The sequence below is a fragment of the Serinus canaria genome, chromosome 5 (genome assembly GCF_022539315.1).
Source record: "Serinus canaria isolate serCan28SL12 chromosome 5, serCan2020, whole genome shotgun sequence".
In the NCBI taxonomy this organism is placed as follows: Eukaryota; Metazoa; Chordata; class Aves; order Passeriformes; family Fringillidae; genus Serinus; species Serinus canaria.
In genome coordinates this window covers 40473991-40492233 of record NC_066319.1, presented here as the reverse complement: position 1 = coordinate 40492233, position 18243 = coordinate 40473991, and the positions used below count along the sequence as shown (strand labels likewise).

General features: G+C 41.4%; 1 protein-coding gene across 4 annotated transcripts in view; it reads left to right on the top strand.

The window, feature by feature from the left end:
* Positions 1-18243, top strand: part of POMT2 (protein O-mannosyltransferase 2) — a 27890-nt gene extending 9647 nt beyond the window's left edge. For 3 of the 4 annotated variants that reach the window (XM_030239753.2, XM_009101864.4, XM_050974831.1), the window contains exons 9-21: positions 566-675; positions 2684-2750; positions 3550-3622; positions 5125-5203; positions 5963-6114; positions 7773-7864; positions 8976-9052; positions 10206-10277; positions 10484-10543; positions 10722-10827; positions 11800-11940; positions 12634-12748; positions 13277-18243. In XM_030239753.2, coding sequence (XP_030095613.2) covers positions 566-675; positions 2684-2750; positions 3550-3622; positions 5125-5203; positions 5963-6114; positions 7773-7864; positions 8976-9052; positions 10206-10277; positions 10484-10543; positions 10722-10827; positions 11800-11940; positions 12634-12748; positions 13277-13382 — 1250 coding nt within the window. In that variant the 3' untranslated portion in view covers positions 13383-18243. The remainder of the gene's footprint in view (positions 1-565; positions 676-2683; positions 2751-3549; positions 3623-5124; positions 5204-5962; positions 6115-7772; positions 7865-8975; positions 9053-10205; positions 10278-10483; positions 10544-10721; positions 10828-11799; positions 11941-12633; positions 12749-13276) is intronic. The other variant, XM_050974830.1, reaches the window with a different exon arrangement.

Sequence of the window (18243 nt, the reverse complement as noted above, 5' to 3'; positions counted from 1 at the left end):
AGGTTAGTTAGGGACTACTGAGCCTTTAGAATGGTTTAGCTTTCTGATTACTTCAGCTTTTTTCTGGCTGTTCCTTGTTCCAGAGCTGTCACTGGGGGAGCATCAGGTCTGTTCTACAAGGCTGAGTTCTCTCTCTTTTGTTGGGGTGCTAGGAGGGAAGATGTCTTAGGCCAGTGTAGCAGCTCTGCTATCCAACAGCTGAGCTTGCCTCCCTTCCCTCTTGTATTGCTGTAGGGGTCAGCAGTGTTATACTCTCAGGGAAAGCTATCTCAAAAGTCTCATCATGACATTAAAAACAAAGGAATGCCTTACCACATCTGTTTATGTTAAAACTTCGTGGGAGAGTTTGAAGTGTTCCAGCCAAATGTTATGTAACAGTTTCACTGAATCCTGATTAGGGATGGGAGATAAGCTTGCAATGAGCCCTGTGGAGTAATGTGTCAAACAGGAGACAAACTTCCATCTAAACAATGGAGAGTGCATACTTAATTGAGCACTGTAGCCTAGCTGGGGGAGATACAGGAGAGCTGCCTTACGTCTTTTTTCCTCCCTCTTTCTCATGCAGATTTGGCATATGGGTCTGTGGTGACAATGAAGAACCTTAGGATGGCAGGGGGATACCTGCACTCCCACTGGCACCTCTATCCCGAGGGCGTTGGGGCTCGCCAGCAGCAGGTTGGTGTGCTGTGGTGCTATTGCCTGTGTCTACAGCCACTGGGTTACTCTTTTTGTATTTGGAATTAGGGGCCAAACTGGTAGGAGCTATGTGTTTACTCAGCATCCCTTACCCTCTCAGTGCCAGAGCTGTGCACTTGTCTTAGAACTCTGACTAAAAAGGAGGCTTGAAGAGAGCCTACCACACTGTACCTGGGGAGTGACTTACAGTAACAAGGCTTTGCAAGACCATTGTCCATAGATGGAGTCCAAGAAGACTTCAGAATAGTTTTCCATAATGAAAGTTATCTCAAGGAAGGCTTTAAAATTGGTTTAAAACAAGTATATTATCTTACAGCTTTTCTGGCTGTATATTAAAAGCAAAAGAATAGACCTGCTGTATATTGTTTTTTCTCCAGCCACTGGCCTCTGTGAACTTACATGAATCCCTCTCCTTTGTGCCTTGCTTCCTTCATCTGTCACCAAAGAATTTGCTCAATAAATTAGATACTGTGCGTTTGTAAGTTAATGTAGCCATATGGAAACCATCTGAGCTAAGGGCTTCTCATTAAATGATTAAGCAATAAGTGAAAGTAGAAATCAGAAATCATGTAACTATCTCTAATTAGGAAGTACAAACATTAAGTGGATTTCTTATTTTTGTCCATCATCATCAAGCTTCACAAATCTTTGCTGTTTCTGCACTTTTACTAAGATGCATTCTGCAGTTTGATTATTGGTGTCTAAAAATTGTTCTGAGATCCTTGAAAGAAAGTTGACAGAGAAACACAAGTGTTTGGTTTTTAACTCCCTGCTGTCTCTGTGGCTAGGAGGAAGTTTCCAGAAGTGAAAATTTTGTCTCAATCTTTTTTTTCCTGCTGCTTGTCATAATCAGAATTCCTAGTACTCTAGCATGACATTAATGTTTATTACAGTGTATGGAGATGTCATGCTAAACTGCCTCAAGCACAGGCAAAATTGGAGTGCAGATCATGCTTTATGACACTAAAAGCAGGGAAAGGCAATTTGGAGAGGACTCTAATGGGAGTTCCTTGTGGAAAGTGGGAAAGAGTGGGCTCCCTGCCCTGATGGTAGGACAGCAGTAGGGTTCAAGGGTAGTTTCAGGGCTCTGGAGAGGGAAAGGGAATTTAGAGAGGAATTTGGAGGAGATTTAGAGGGGAAAAAGTGATCTCTCTGCTTTCACTTTCTCCTCCTCTCCTGATGGCTTGACCTCAAGGTATGAGGTTCTGCCTCCAGCTCTCCTTTTTCCCCATTGACAGCCTCTCCTCTGTTCTGCCTCTCACCCACGCACTGGGCCACCTGCTCCCACCTAACAGAGAGGCCCAGGGTGGGGCACTGGGCTAGGGTCCCACAGAGCAGGGCTTGCTGCTCTCTAAGAGGAGGGTGGGCAGAGGGAGTACAGTTCCACCTGCTCTGGGCAGCAGCAGCCTGGAATGAGATGCTCTTTGTGTCCATGGTAGCAGTAGATGCAGTTACTCTGTGTGAGGCTGAGCAGGTTGGCAAGGGTTAGCTGTGTAGCTGTAATGGGTGATCTCTGAATCCTTACCTTGCCTGGATCTTTTGGCAGATATTGTGGTTGTCACAGCCTGTTGTCAGAAATCTCTAGTGTCTGTAAAGCCAGTGCTGCTTCTGTCTCCTGGTTCAGATAGTGGTCAGTGATTATTCAAGAGCTCAGGTTTGGATATCCTGTTGTTGTAGAGGGAGCCTCTGAAACAGGGTGAGGTGAGGTCAGGCTGTGTTTGAAGGCTTTTGGTGCATGTGAACTGCCATGAAGTGTAGTGCTTCTAGCTAAGAGGTGTCATCTGGGTTAAGGAGTGCCCCATAAACTGGTTTTCTAGGGGGCAGTGTTATAAAAGTAATCCCAGGACTTTTGTGTGGTTGGTGGATTCATTTGCTGATGAATCCCAGGACTTTTGTGTGGTTGGTGGCTTTGATTTGCTGATGAATGTGTGACTGCTATCAACAGCTTTTTTCTTGTTATGTAAAATAATTAATCCTGTCATTTCAGGTCACTGCTTACTTACATAAAGATTTGAATAACCTGTGGATCATAAAGAAACATGACTCAGATACAGGTAACAAAAACCAGTTAAGTGCCTTTTATAACTGCTGCTTCTGTTTTTCACATAAATATTCTGAGTTCTTTCCAGGGCAGAGTATCCTTCAAGGATATGAGCGGGAGATGAGGAAAACAAGGGGAAGCTGTCTCTTGATTTACATTGTGTGTGTGTCTACTGTTTTTGGTTCTTCTTCAGGTTGTAGAGCTGAAGTAAATAAGCTTTTCTTAGCTGAAGGTTGCATTGACAATTTTTCATCTGTGTAGGGCTGCAAATAACAGCAGAGAGGAAATTGTCTGAACTGAGTTAATATTTATTGCAATCTGTTATTGTGGCTAAGAGTCTTGGGAAAGCTGGGTCCTGTTACAGTCTGGTACATTGTGTTTGACAGATTTTTGTGGGTGATTGCTTGGGACAAGATAAGAGTACTGAATGGGATTATCTATGGTTTGTGCAGAAAGCTGTTGGTTTAGATTATGTAGTGTACGTAGCTGAGGCATGCTTGCTCTGGCAGTTTCCCTTTCTTTACCTGATGCATGATGTTTATAAAAATTAACAAGAATTGTCTAAATAGCAAAAAATGTAAATAAGATATATAAGAAAAAATAGGATCAGTGTTGCAAGAGTCATTTATAGTTCACATTCTTTGGAGTAGCTCTCAGGTTTAGAGTTTAGAGCAATGTTTTACATCAGGCTTAGGGTCAACACAACTTTGTTTGCTTTATTATCTGCTTGAGGCATGAGCATCAGCAAGAAACTTTCTAAGACTCTGGTAAGTTTGTCAGTGCATTGATATGATTAGTTTGTCTTCCTTCAGCAGATCTGTCTGACCCTTCAAGCCCTGTGGAGTTTGTGAGGCATGGAGATATTATTCGTCTGGAACATAAAGAGTAAGGATGATTTCTGGGATTCAGAGTGATTGTGTGATTGAACAGAATTGGTGGGAGACTTGTCCTGCTGGAGACTGTGGTTAGACAAGCACAAGCAGGCTGTGTGACAGAAGTATCTGTATATCTGAATTTCCAATGTGAGGTTTGTAGAGTTTTTGTTCTGTGATTTATGTTTTGAAAAGTGTATATTAAATAAGAAACTTTAAAGAGAGCCACACAACTTTATTAGAACTACCTGCCTAAGCAGCAAGGAGATTTCTTCAGTTGTGTGAGGTGCAATAATCAGGGTAACTCTTCCTGAGAAGCAATTTCAAAACCTTCATTCTGTTGCCTGTCTCCATGCTGAATTTTCTAGACAAGTAGAATATAGGGGTTTTTTTGCAGTGTACTGTAAGGATCTTGTCCCTGTGTTCACTGGCAGTATTCACCCGCTGAAGTTCTCAACAGCACTGAGATCATAGCAGTTAAACACTTTGAATGAAAATGGAAGCTGATGCCTTCCCTTTCTGCAGGGAAAACCTTAGAGGAAGCAGGGGAACCTTAGTGACTTGATATTTAGTCTTTATCTAGTGTAATATCACCGTGCAAAAATGCTTTGTGCTTTCACAGCTTTGATTTCTTAACAGAACCTCTGAACTCGTGAGCCAGGAAATCATGGTGTATTGTATTCAGTATGGTGTATGCACAAACCATTGCTTAGGTTTTCAAATGATTATAAGACTTATTTTTTTTTAATTTTGAATTTGGAAGTTTACTATCAAATATATGGTAATGAGGATGATAACATCTTGATGAGGCAAAATGGGTTAAGTCCTGCTGAGGTCTCTGGCACGGGAGTGAACTGGCGGTGCTGGGGAAGGATCTGGCAGGTGGCACGTGGGGCTGGCCTGTGGCACATCCCATGGGACAGCAGTGTCCCTGCAGCTGGGCAGCAGCAGCAGCACGGTGGGCACTGTCCCAGCACCTTTGGCAAGGACTGATGGGCTGTGGCCAGGTTTCTTTGCTTGCCTCAGCTGGCAGACCCTGCCAGCGTGGGAGGCTCTTTGTCTGCACTGTGCTGGTGCTAAATGGTGCCCACTGATTTCCCCCTAAATGGTACAATCTTTCCCCACAAAAGCAAAACTGATAATCACAAAAGGTCGGGATCTTGCTTTTCTTCTTATAAGACAGGTCTCTTTGTCACACTTTTACTGTTAATCAAAACAAAACAAAACAGAGCAAACCAAAACCAATCTCTTTTCCTTTTAAAGATGTTAGATTGTATTTTGAGAGTTGATTTTATTCATGCTGTCATCGTTTTTTGTCACTGTCCAGTGTGGCATAAGCTCAGAGTCACATGCTGGAAAGTGACAGTTTCACTCCATCCCGTTAAGGCTGCATCCTGCTGTGCCCTCAGCTGGAATTCAGTAGTTAGAGTACTGGCAGATCTCTGAATGGCTCAAACCAATGTTTTTATCACAAATTGACAGGGTTCAAAGGTTTGACTTTTAATTTCATTTCAGAACTTCTAGAAATCTGCACAGTCACCAGCATGAGGCTCCCCTGACAAGGAAGCATTTTCAGGTCACTGGCTATGGAATAGTAAGTGAAGGGAAGATAAAACAAAAGCTTCTTTTGGGAAGAGTTCATATCATGCCAAGGGAATTTATTGCTGTTTTTTTTTAGTTTGTTAGCCAGGATGATAGATGGACATCTGCCATCCTGAAGGAAAAAACTGATGTAGTATGAAATGCCTTATCTCATATTTAAGGTCTATTTAATGTGAACACAGATAAAAAAATAATTTCAGCTTTTACTGTCAGTCTAGATTTGGCAGCATTCAACTCCAGAAATGACAAACTGAGCAACCTTGAAGTTGCTCTGACAAGTATTATTTTATGTATTTGGCCTTGTCACGTAGACAAGTGTTTTTTTGACAGAATGATGACAGGATTTTGAATCACAAAGATGGAATATGCTTTGAGGGCTCAATTTCTAAATGCAAAGATCTGTTGCCTAAACCCCTTTTGTGAAGCGGCCAAGTTGCCCCTGTTTATGCTGTAACGCTGAGCTACAGTCAAGAATGAATTGAAAGCAAACAAAATTAAGGTTGGCAAGATAGAGATGTATTTGTGAGTGGTTGCTTATGTCTAGAATGATGTCTTCCTGATGGGGAATCTCTTCTGTGAAGTGTGAGTGAGGCTGGTCTGGACTAGTTTGTTTTCACTTTGCACCCGGTGGAGTTTCAGAATTTCCTGTTTGCAGTGCTTCAGTTCTGTGTGTCATCTAGTTTGGGCATTGTTTTGTTTCTGTTTTCTATTTTTGTAATTTTTTTTATCTAATGGCATATTTGCGTGATAGAATGGAACAGGAGACTCCAATGACTTCTGGCGGATTGAGGTGGTGGGCAGAAGGACTGGGCAGCTCATCAAAGTCCTACGGAGTCAGGTCCGGCTAACCCACGTGGCCACAGGCTGTATATTGGGATCTTCTGGAAAGACTCTGCCAAAATGGTAAATAGTTTGTAATCCCCATCCACCCCTGCAGGGCCTTGAGCTGACATGTTCCTTTACTCAATGGTACTTCTGGACTAAGCAATAAGTACATTTCTCCCATTTCTTTAAAAGAATAAAAATGTAAATTGCAGGTACTAGGAATATGACCAGAGGGGAAGATCTGAGTTAGGATTATGCAGTCTATTGCAGTGAAGGTCTGCAGCTCTGAAAAATTATATCCCTTACTAAGAGATCCAAGAGTGGCATGGACATAGATCTTGTCCTCCAGTAAAGCCAGAAGTGGATGATAGAAGTGTTATTTAATGTGTTATTTATCCTTGGGATTTGCAAAAATTACTGAAAACTGGGGCAGTTCATGCTGTTCTGTACCACAATCTTCAAAATTGCTCTCTATTGGTATTAATTTACCTTGTGATTAGACCTTTGCCATTTTTGCATGCAGCATCTGAAGCGAGGTAGTGGTTACAAACTGCTGTTAGCAGTCATTGGGATTTTATACGGCCTTGAATTAAGCATCTTCATCATTCAGATGAGGTGTATGCAGAGACATCCCAGCTGATGGAAGCAAGCTGCCCTGTCTGTAAAGCTGCACCATGCAGGATGCTGACATGGATCCTGAGGCAGAGGTGTGCACTCATGTTGCTGCTGTTTTGAGAGCTGCCTCCCTAGGTTTCCCTAGGAAATTCTAGGTTTCCCTTCTCTGTCTTGTGGTAAAACCAGATTCTAAAGAATCCTGTGGATGCTGAATCACAGAGCAGGCAAGTATCTCTGCCAGCTGCCTGGCCAGGAGTGCAAATGCCACTTAGACATCACCATAAAGCTGGGCTCATGGACACATAATGTGTTCAGTTAACAAAAAAGCCAATCTCCATCAAGAGCATTCAGAAGACATTGTGGATTTGATTTGGTTTTTTTCTCCCCAATAACAATTTGCTATGTGAATGGAAGTTATTCCCACAAGATGTTGATGATAGTAACAGCTGAAGGCAGAAAAATACTTGTTAACTGCAAATAAGAATGGTTAGAGTATATTGGATTTTTATATTTTTTTATTTAACGGGTGGTAATCACTGTCCTTCAGAGAATTTAATGATAATTATTTAATGGATTATTAATTAGTGAAATTTGCTAAATGGTGATTGATAGAAAATTCCCCATTAATCTGTCATATTTCTGCCAGATTTGATGCACTTTCTCCCAAAGTCTTTGATGTGACCTGCTAGACATAGGGTGACAGACTAAAGAACAGTTATTAGTATTCTCTCAGGTAATTGTTTTATTTCTATAATACAGTTCTTGTAGATATGGATTGACTTAAATTGTTGATGGTGATTTTCTTTGGAGGGACTATAAGGGTTGAATCAGAAGTAGCTTCTTTCTAGTGGGCAAGGTGCATAATTTTCAAAAATCCCACATATCCCCCTAAGGCTTTTTAGGTGAGAAAGTGAGAAATGTGGTTCAACTATTCTGTAGAATTTTGATTGCAGCTGCCTTGTAGATCTGTTTTGGTTTCTACATGGTTTCTATAGTATGTAAGAATGGAACTGCTGAAGCGCTATGGAGAAGTATAAAGCTAAATAGGCAAAAACTAACCACAAAATGGAAATATTGAATGTTCCTGTGGGGTGGTGGTGAACTGTTCTGCTGATCTTCAGGGGCTGGGAACAAGTAGAAGTCACCTGCACACCATACCTGAAAGAGACACCCAATTCCCTCTGGAACTTTGAAGATCATATTAACCCTAAATGTAAGTAATTTATTCCCTTTTTGACTGAGAGTGCATCTTGGCTTACTGTTTAAAGGAAGGGATGGGCTATCAGATAGCAGGAACTGGCATGCTGCATTTGAAGTGTATGTGTTCTTTCCCAGCTTAAGTGCAAACTTGCTGAGCTTGAGCATGTGCAGGGTTGCAGAGCCCTTTTCTCTTTCACTGTTTGTGCTGGAAGCTGGTGATAATGCTTGAAGTGTAGTGGAAGTATAAAGACTTTTTAAGTACTTGGAGATTTTAATGTGTTACAAAAGTGTGAAGCACTCCAATACAGGCTGTTATTTCTAACATTGTTCAGTTGGGAATTGTCATTGATATGAGTATGTCATATATATTTCAATGATTTTTAAAAAAAGCTTGGATCCAGTCTGTTCTGGTGTATTTTTTTCCTTCTCCTTCTGGGGGTGTGCTAAATGATGACTTTGCAGTACCATCAAGAAAGGAATAGTGTGTGACAGAGATCTGAGTTTGCCAGTAATGACAGGTGGGCCCTGCAGCCTCATCCAGGAGTTATGTGTATTCCACAGGCTCATCTGGCCCAGGTTCTTCAACACAATCTTCAGCCCATTAATTTCTGGTGACTTGGGCTGAGTTCTGAGTCATTAGAACACTTACTGTTCTTCCTCCTGTGAGAGAAACTGTATGCAAGCCAAAGGAGAGAAATCCTGGGCTGTTGACTTGGTAGAATTTCCTCTTCTGTTGTAATGCATTTTACATTCCCATACTTATGGCTCATTTACAGATAAACAACAGCCTATGAAGCCTGTGTCTCTTAATTGCAGCCAGAAATACATATCTGTTTATTTCATGGACTTTTATATATTTCCATTGCTCCTGGAAGTAAAGGAGGAAATTTAGAAGTGCAACAGTTACAAAGTTCACAGGGGGATACTTCTGACTGTAAGCCACTGTGTTTAGAGTATGAATGAATTGCATAGAGAATTAAAAGAGGTTCTGGAAGCAGATTTGTTGTAGGAGGAGAAAGTTTAGTTTATTATGAAAAAGGCAAATAAAAGTAAACCATACAAACTTCTGCAAACTTCTAATCTATTTCTCTCTCCTCTTTTTTTTTTTTTTTTTTTACCTGAAGTGCCCAATATCAGCCTGGATGTTTTGAAGCCTTCTTTTGCAGAAATTCTGCTAGAATCCCACATGGTTATGATCCGGGTACGATATCATTGATTCAAGATTATCATTTTCTTCTTCCTCTCTCTTGCATTCAAAAACAAATAGCACTTTCAGAGAGACCTGAGTGATGGCTGCAAGCTTGCAAGTTAGGGCAGAATTTGCATGCCCAAGCAACCTACTTGAATTTATACTTAGAATAAAGGATGATCTTGGAGCTAAATCTTCCAAGTCCAAGTTTGGAAGCCTTGTGCTTAGTGCCTGGCTCTGCTGTCAGTGTGATCTAGCTACAGCCTAGTTATGTAATGTTTTCCCTACCTTCCTGTAAGGCTTTAAAGGAAATTTAGTATTTGTGAGGCAGGAGGATATTACTGTGGTCAAAATAAGGAAAATCAGCTAAACAGACACTTAAAAAACTAGTAAGTGTTTGGATTGAAAACGGAAAACTTCTGATTTTTTTCAAGTTCATCAAGGAGCTGTGATTTCTGGTTTCCTTTTTATCTCTGAAGATATATTTTTTTAAAAGAGCAGATTAATATTTGCAAGGTGGACTGCTCTTGCAGTCTTTTCCTATGCTTGCTCTTTGTCCTCTTGGCCACAGCCCTTCTACTTCCAGCTCCTCAATCCTTCTTCTGAAGAATGAGAAGTTAATATTTTGAGAAAGGAGTCTAGGGTTTTCTTTGCTGCTGTTTGTGAAGCTCTTCTTAGATTTTAAAGAGAAAAAAAGTAGTCAAGCATGTTATTGTTAGTACTTGTCAAGTGTTTTTGTAAAGCGTTTCCATGGCAATCAATGATAATGCTGTCTCAGGTAAGGAAGCACCTGCATGAGTTTCCATGGAAATAATCTTTGAGGCTTTTTTTTTTGTAGTGGAGAGAAACCTGTCACAATAGTCTCTTAATGAAAAAAAGGTCTTGCTTATGCAACACGTATCCTTAGTGACAGAAAAGCTGAAGAAGAGAGATGAGAGAATGCTGCCTCTTTTGCTGCCCAAAAATCGTTTTCGCTTGCACAGTAGTAGTAGAAGATTCATAGTCCTAATTGTGACCATTGTGGAAGATGATGTGTTGATGTAGGTCAAAAAAGAACTTTCACTCAGGAAGGGTATTGATGTATATTTAGGTACACAGGCATTTCTGGGCCTGCATTGTAGCATACCTGCCTGCTTATTTAAATTTTATGTTAATTTATCTGTAGGGAAACAGTGGCCTCAAACCAAAGGACAATGAAGTCACATCCAAGCCTTGGCACTGGCCCATCAATTACCAGGTATATTGATCAATCCATATTCCTTTCTATTTTCAAGTGCTTTTGCAGTGCCTTTTGAAGCACAACACCTTATAATTGCATTGAGGATGTTGTCAGCTTTATTTTGGAGCACCTGAGATGGGAATTTGTCTCACCTTAGATGCTGTGCAAAATACAAACCGGACTGATGAATATCTGGTTTTCTCCCTTCTGATCTCTTTCCTCAGGGACTGCGTTTTTCTGGTGTCAATGAGACGGATTATCGGGTTTATTTGCTTGGAAACCCGGTAAGTTGGAGTGGGAGGTTCCAAGCCAATGTCTTTAGCAACCTTTAGCTTAGTCTTGCTTCTGCCAGTTCTCTTCCTTCTCCTTTTGAACTATCTCTCTTATTGTACTCTTTATGTTTGCACGTCACATGCACACGTCCATCATAAAGTCCCAAATCTTTCTTCTTCTCTTGTGCAGGTGATTTGGTGGCTAAATCTGGTCACTATTGGGTTATATCTTCTGATAACAGTTGCCACTGCAGTAGCACTGAAGAGAGGTGTCCAACTGACATCTGAACTCAAAGGTGAGGTCAGTCTTCCTTTTCTTAAATGCCTTTTGCAGGAACTTTAAATGTGTGTGGATGGCAGGACTAAGTGTGTCAAGGGTGGGAAACCACTGAGCTTGGATTATCAAGCAGTGTCCACAGGGAAAAGAGTGGGAACTTCATAGCTGTAGTTTAACAGTGAACACCACAGATCTTCTACAAAAACAGTGCATGGCTGTCTACATTGGCTGCAAGGGATACAGGCTAATTGATCCATGCCCTGCTGTCAAGCTCTGCCTGTGCTCTCTACTCGGTAGTTTGCATGGTGTTTTAAGACAAGAAATGTTTTCTGATATTTATGCAAAGCAAATGCAAGAGATAAAATGATCCCTTATTATGTCCATTGCCAAGGTTTTGAAGCTTTTCACAAGCCTTAATTAGTCATACTTTCACCATTCCTGTTTACATCAATGGTTGCTTCATTTTGTAGATCTCCTTATGGGAAGTCAGTTCTAAAATGTGATGGAAAACCACTCAATTATACAATATGTTATTGGCTAAGCTGTATATGGACACCAGAGCTCTTAGTCCCTTCCCCAGGCTCTGAAAGCTAGGCACCACTTCTTTCCAGGAAGGACTGACAAAGTGATCATCTGGATGGCTCTCATTGCAGACACAATGAAAATCTTCAGAAACCAGAATCACCTGATTAGTCTGAGGCACAAATGGAGAAACTGCCTGTTAGGTCTTAACTTAGAACATGGCCAACCTCCTGCCATGCCTTGAGACTTAGGACTTTGTATATCTTTTCTGGCAGCTGTTCTCCTGAAGAGTGCTTGTATCTTTATGAAGAATGCAGCTAGGATGTTGCAGAGGCTTGAAGCAATTCCAGACCAATACATGACTTCCTGCAAAGATCATTCCTGTTGAGTTTACTTAGTGTGCTAAGGTTTGCAAACAGGAACTGTAGCTGAGTTTTTCTCTGCTGAAGTATGTTGATTTGTGTTCCAGAACTGTCCAGAGTCGTGCTACGTGCTGGAGGGCAGATCACACTGGGCTGGCTCCTTCATTATCTCCCTTTTTTTATGATGGGTCGAGTTCTCTACTTCCACCACTACTTTCCTGCCATGCTTTTTTCCAGCATGTTGACAGGTAAATACTAGAGTCTTGGAGAAGACAAGGTAGGAAAAAAGGTCATATTCTGTTAAATGGAATGTTTTTCAGCCTAAAAGGTTTATTATTTTTATAGGCTTTGTTTGCTTGTGAGAAGTGCTTGAAAGTATTGATTTATTCAAAATGTTTTTCACAAAGCAGCTTGCAGTGCAAATTTTTTGTTTGTCTGTTTCATTTTGGTTTATTGGTGGTGGTTGGTTGGTTTTTTGTTAAAAAAAAAAGTGTTAATTTTGTTAAAAAATTTTTGTTGAAATTCACTCTGAAGAGGCAGTCATATCTAGTGCTTAGGGCATTTAAATTTAGAGGTGGGATTCCTGGTGTGTGCTATTTCACTGTTCTTATATCTTCTTGTACATAAGTTACTTCCCTCTTTGTTTAGTGCCAACACCTTTCTGTCATGTCTGTTTATAATTTGGCCTTGGTCATTTTTCCTGTGGTTTTATACCAACTTCATTAGCATTTGGCACCCAGATCTGTTTTGTATTTATTCAAATGGAAAGGTAGGACAAAAAGAACTTTTGCTGATACAAACAATCTCTATGGTTCTGAAGGTTACCAAGGTAAATGATTTTCAAAATTGACATGGTCTTTTGTTATTAACGGAGTTTCATCAGCCTAGTCTGTGAACTCAGCAGCTCTGTTCTTCTGACTTCTGCCTCTTCCTTCTCCTAGGAATCACCTGGGATGCACTACTGAAGTTCTGTGCTGGGTTCTTGTCATGCAGCACTACAGCTAGAAGGGTATATGGAGGTGGATTCCTGGCACTGGTTCTGCTCATCCTGTACAGGTGAGTACAGCTGAACTTTTCATGAATGGAACATGTGACAATCTCAATAGAAACTTTGCTGCCTGTTAATTATCCTTAGCCTTTGTTCTCTTTTCTCTGCTGAATTTGTCAGACGTCTTCAAGCCCAATCCTAAACCTTCAAATATGATTAGATTCAGCATCTGTGTCCCTGTAAAGCATTACAGAGCATCTTTCCATTGCAGGCAATCTTTCTTTTGTTGCAGCACACAGTGTGAACTCTCTGTTCCCCTCCAAACCTGCCGTTCAGTGGTTTGTGGTTCTATTCCCAATGATGGTGACATATTCCTCAAATACAGGCAAATTTTTCATTATTGTATTTCCATTATTTTTCAGATTCTAAAAGCAAATACCACATGTGATAAAACTATGTGCTATGTATATATTAGGTTCAGCAGAGATTAGAAGGTTCCCAGTAGAGCTTAGAGCAGTCAAAGGTCCCATAGGCTGTGAACTTCTTCAGACAGAAGACTGTGCTGTGTTTGATGGGCATTTGGTTTCTTTCCACAGCTTCTACCTCTTCCATCCGCTGTCCTATGGGATGATTGGACCCATGGCCTCCAACCCAAGCAGCCCCATGGCAGGGCTCCGGTGGATGGACTCCTGGGAATTCTAGAACAAAGGAAGCCTGGGAACAGTGGATCAGAAACAAGAGATCTGCTGCAAGTCAGGCTGATTCTGGTGCTTTGAGGAGGTGACTATAAAAGGCCCTCTCTGGAGCACTCTGGGTATAGTACCCCTGTTGCTTTGGCATTTGTTTGCACTGCCTGCATTGGAAGATGCAGAGGATGACAAGGTCCCCTTAAATTAAAAGACTCATCTCCTGAATCCTTAGGTTATACTAATGGACAACTGGCTGCCTGAATGCCAATTCCTTGAAGCAGTATATGTCAGTCCAACAGCAGTGGCATTCCAGCAGCCGGATCAGTACAAGCTGGAGGCTCTCTGCAGTTGCATGTACACTCTATGTGTGTGTGTCTTCCTTCTTGTCATCTAAGTTTGAAGCACTATAGGACTTCTATCAAGATTAACAATGTTTCTTATGAGGAGGTTTCTGAAAGCTTACCATAAGTATCCGGGGACCTTCATTCTAGCTGCCTTGGCTGTCTAAAGGTTTTTTTGTTCTGACCCTGGATTTTTAAAATTTGACCAAAAGGGTCTGTTTGAAATCTCCTGAGCCGTTGTGCCTTGCCTGTCTCCCAGGCCCTCTGCAGAGATGGAAATTGTTTATTCCTGTATACTGCCTTTCTCTCTGGTCACCTTTAATCAGTTACACAACTCACCTAGCAGGCCTGCTTTCAGGGCCAGACTGTTCCAGCTCAGCTCTTTGTAGCTTCTTTGGGTTCTGTCTGAAGGTGCCAAGGAAATTACAGTAGAAATGACAGGTAGTTTATTTTCAGCCCCAGTATGCTGTGGAGACCAGCATGGGGAGGTAGTGGAGACTGTAATGATAGCTTGGAAATCTTACAGACAGCTGTCATTCAGCTTTTGTTCCCAGCTATTTCAGTGCCAGTGCCTGTGCTTTCAGAGCAAGGCTGCATCTCAATGCATGTGGCATCTGCAAAATGGGCTGCTGGTGCCAAAGTATCTGCTCAGTGTTCCCATATTGAACAAGTTCCTTCTCTAGACTGCTGAACATCAAATTACAGGAAATGTGAGGCCAGGCAAAAATTCTTTGTCTGTGAAGTTTCAAGAGCCACTGGATGTTGAATCCACTCCTTCCAAGAAAGTGGAAATTGATTTATCAGGTGCCTTTATCCTGTGTTAGGTCTATTTTTGTCTGTGTTTCTTTTTTTCCATTTCCTACTCTTCATCCAATGTCAATTTCTTGTCACAGTTCAAGTTGCTACCTTGTAATATCCAAGTGAATGACACTTAGATCACAGCTGTATTCCTATCTCAAGAAGTAATATTTGAAAAACTCTTTTATGTCTGTTTCAATGAACTCATGCCTTTCGTTTCAGAGTTCTTGCTTTACTTCACAGCCTTGCATCAAAATTACAGGTAGAGGGAAAGTAACAGGTGGGTGTGTCTGCTTTTAAAAATGGACTGTGCATTTATTTCTCTTACCAAATCTTGGATTCCAATGCATTTCCTACCACATGGAAGGGCTGCATTAGCATAGTTGTTCTGTGGGGGGGACTAGACTCCAGTCAGACTTGCTTTGGGGTCTCTTTAGTAGAGATCCCCAGCATTGCTCAGTAAGGCAGCTGCTTGCTTTGTAAGGCTCTGGCTTGGTAGTCACCTCTCTCCAGAAACTGACTCCTATAGGTACTAGCTCAGATGGGATGGATGTGTGGTTTTGATTCTAAAGGTTTTGAGTTGATCACCTGCTGCTTGTACATGGTGGGAAGTCTTTGCAATAATTAGCTGCTGGGTTTGATGATTCTTTTCCACTTGTTATTGCAGGAAGTGCTTCTGCCTGCATGAGCCAGGAATTCACAGAGGTGATATATAGGCAAGAAGGATGTGGGGGAAGGCTGCAAACTTCTTCAGAACCTGCCAAATCTGACAGCAGCAGGAAATTGTTAACTGTTGGCAATGTGAAAGGCAGACAGTGCAGTGTTGCCTTGTAACAATGTGATCCACCAATCTCTTGGTGAGATTATTGACTTAATACATTGCTGTCCTCAATATGAGCTTTTCCTAAGGGAGTCCCATTGTCATAGGGAAGATTTGCCAGAAGAGCTGGCAAAAGCCATGATTTAAAGTGAATTTTTTCCAGCACATACAATTACTTTCCCTTAGCAATAACAATAAAATAAAATCTAAGAAGCTTGTGCTTTGGAATTACTGTTTGTAACACCCCTTATTCATCATATTAAACCTTGGGAGTGCAAAAATTGAGTCAGTAACCTTGATTTCTTCAGTTATTATTAAGGGGTCAGTTTTGTAGGAGTTGCCTGAGGAAGATGAATTATTCTGTTTCTTGGCTAGGATCCCTCCATCCTTTATTACTAATAATCTTTTGGATTTGGATTGGCAGCTGAGTGCTGAAGGTGGCAAATTTAGTGCTCCCATCCCACTTTCCTATGCACAAATCCAGCTTCTCTTTCAACACAGACAAAAGGTTTATTTTTCTTTAGGATTGTCACTTCAGAAGTTTTCTTGAGAGCACTTGATTGACATTGAGACTGTTTCTTAGGTCTTGTGTGCTGGTAAGTAGTTGGAGGCATACAGTGAAAAAAAATCTGGCTATTCCACAAGAGGGAGCAACTTCCAGCAGAATTTTTATTTTTCATCTGGAGTTAAAAGGATTTAAATGTCTACATTGAAGACTAGAGGGCAGACATTTCCTCTGCACTCTCTGGACTCCAAGGGTTGGGTTTTCAAGTAAGTGTACATTGTCTGTCTTCTTTCAGGAGAAAAATACTGGAAAATTACTCCTGTTAGAATTTGACCTTCAGTATTTGCTTCTTAAAACAAAATCTGTCAGGCCATTACTGAAACATAATAGTAACTTATATTTTATGAGGTCAGTAAAATACAATAATTTGGATTCCCTTCCTGACTGTCTTGAAATATCTGAGTGGTACAGACGTAAGTGCAAGGCACTCTTTGCTTTTGGGATGGAATTTAGGCTGCTTCAGTTCAGTTTTTCCCGTTGTGCTTGTGGAATGAGTTCAGGGTTTTTTTGAGAACTGCTCATTAGTCCTTCTCCAGTCACATGGAAATAGCTAACAGTGCTTTCTGAGGCCAGAGGTGCTGTTCTCTGGAGCAGCTGCTCTCTTTGAACCCTGCTTGACAGGGCTCCTTTTATCACTGACAAAGTATTTCTTCAAACTGTATCCTTGGATTCATATCACAAAAACCTGCAGGCTGCCATGTTCCCTGCTTCGAATTCTTTTTTGTGTGTAAACTCTATTTTCATCTCTACAGAGTCTGAAGGATAGATAGAGGGCCTCTGGGCTCATCTAGCTTTATCCTAGGCAATCCATCCATCTTAAAATGTTTCTGCTAACAGTTGCTTCAGGACATCGATAGGCACACATCTATTCCAGCAGCAGGGACTGGTCTATTTCCAGGAACTGGACCACTCATGCTATGAGACACAGATGTGACTGTGAGGAGGATTTGAATGGAGATTTCTGTGCCAAGGTGCCTTTGGTCCAGGTGGAGGACTCCGTGTCATCACTGTTTGCCACCATTGTTTGCAGCCCTGGAAGCCACCACCACTCTTTATTCTGCACAGGGTTTTCTTTTTGCATCTTGATTGGAAAGACTGATTGATGCACAAAGAGCATTGACAGAATATACTTTCTTATATCTTCTTCCTTCCTTCTGGTTCTTGAGGAATGCCCAAAGTACAAGACATGTCTTTGCTCCCCCTAATTTTTGGGCTATGTATCCATTTCATGCAGATGCCTGTACAAGGGCTAGGACAGGACATCTTGTAGTAGCCTGAATGAATAAATACCTGTCACGTGGTCTGAGAGCAAAACCAGAACCTTCTTATGGAAAGGTGAACAAATGTGTTTCGTGATAGTTCCCTCCTGTCCCTCCTGAATCCCTCAGAGAATTGTTTTTAAGGGAGTTGAGAGCAAACCAACTGTTATTGTGGAAACACAAGGCATTTACCTGAAATTCTCCATTGCCAAGCTTAGCAGCTTCCCCTCCATGCTGTGACTGAGTAACCCTCTGGGCTGGCACTCTGTACACAGGCACTGGTTCCTCCTCTCAGGATCCTGCTGGCAATATGAAAACCTCCTTAGCAGTGCCCTGTTCTCTGCCAGCTGGGGAATATAGGTAAGGTATTTATTTTTCCCCTTTACAGCAAAGGACCCCATGACCACACATGGGCAAGTGTGTCATGAAAGCAGAAATGTGTGGACTGTTAGAAAGAGCAACATAAGGCTCTTTCCTGCTGGGAAAGGAAGGCTGAGGATAAGAACACCACCTCCACAGCATACTTTCTTTGGGGCGGGGCTGTTGGCTGCAGGCAGTCAGGACTGAAAATTCTCTGTCTTCTTTAAAGTACTAAGACCTTGATTGTGTGATTGGTTGCGAGTAGCTTCACTTTTTGTAAACTTTTTTATGCTCTTTACTTGAATGTCAAGGGCTATGGTTAACACAAATAATATCTGAGCCTATCACATGTTAGCATAGATACCACTCCTGCTGAATTTGTAATTGATTCTAAAACTTTGCCAAGGGAGCTTACTGTGTTTTAAGAGAAAGACAGGGTTTAGAGCCATCCTTGAAGAGCTTGCCCCAGGCTAAGCAAGAGTTTGGAGCAGCAGTGAGAGGGGTTCTTGGTAATTCTGTTCTGTATCCTGAACCTTTCTTACTGATGCCAGGGGATGTGTGTGTGCATCTGTCTGAACTGAATTCTTTTAACTACAAGGGTGCAATTACTGTACCGTATGGTGTGGATGGGAGAATGTTCCCTTGAGCTATAAATGTGTTTTGTACAGGTGACAATGGAAAATGAGGTAGAATTTGGAATTTAATTTTGTAATAAATATCTCTTCATTGAA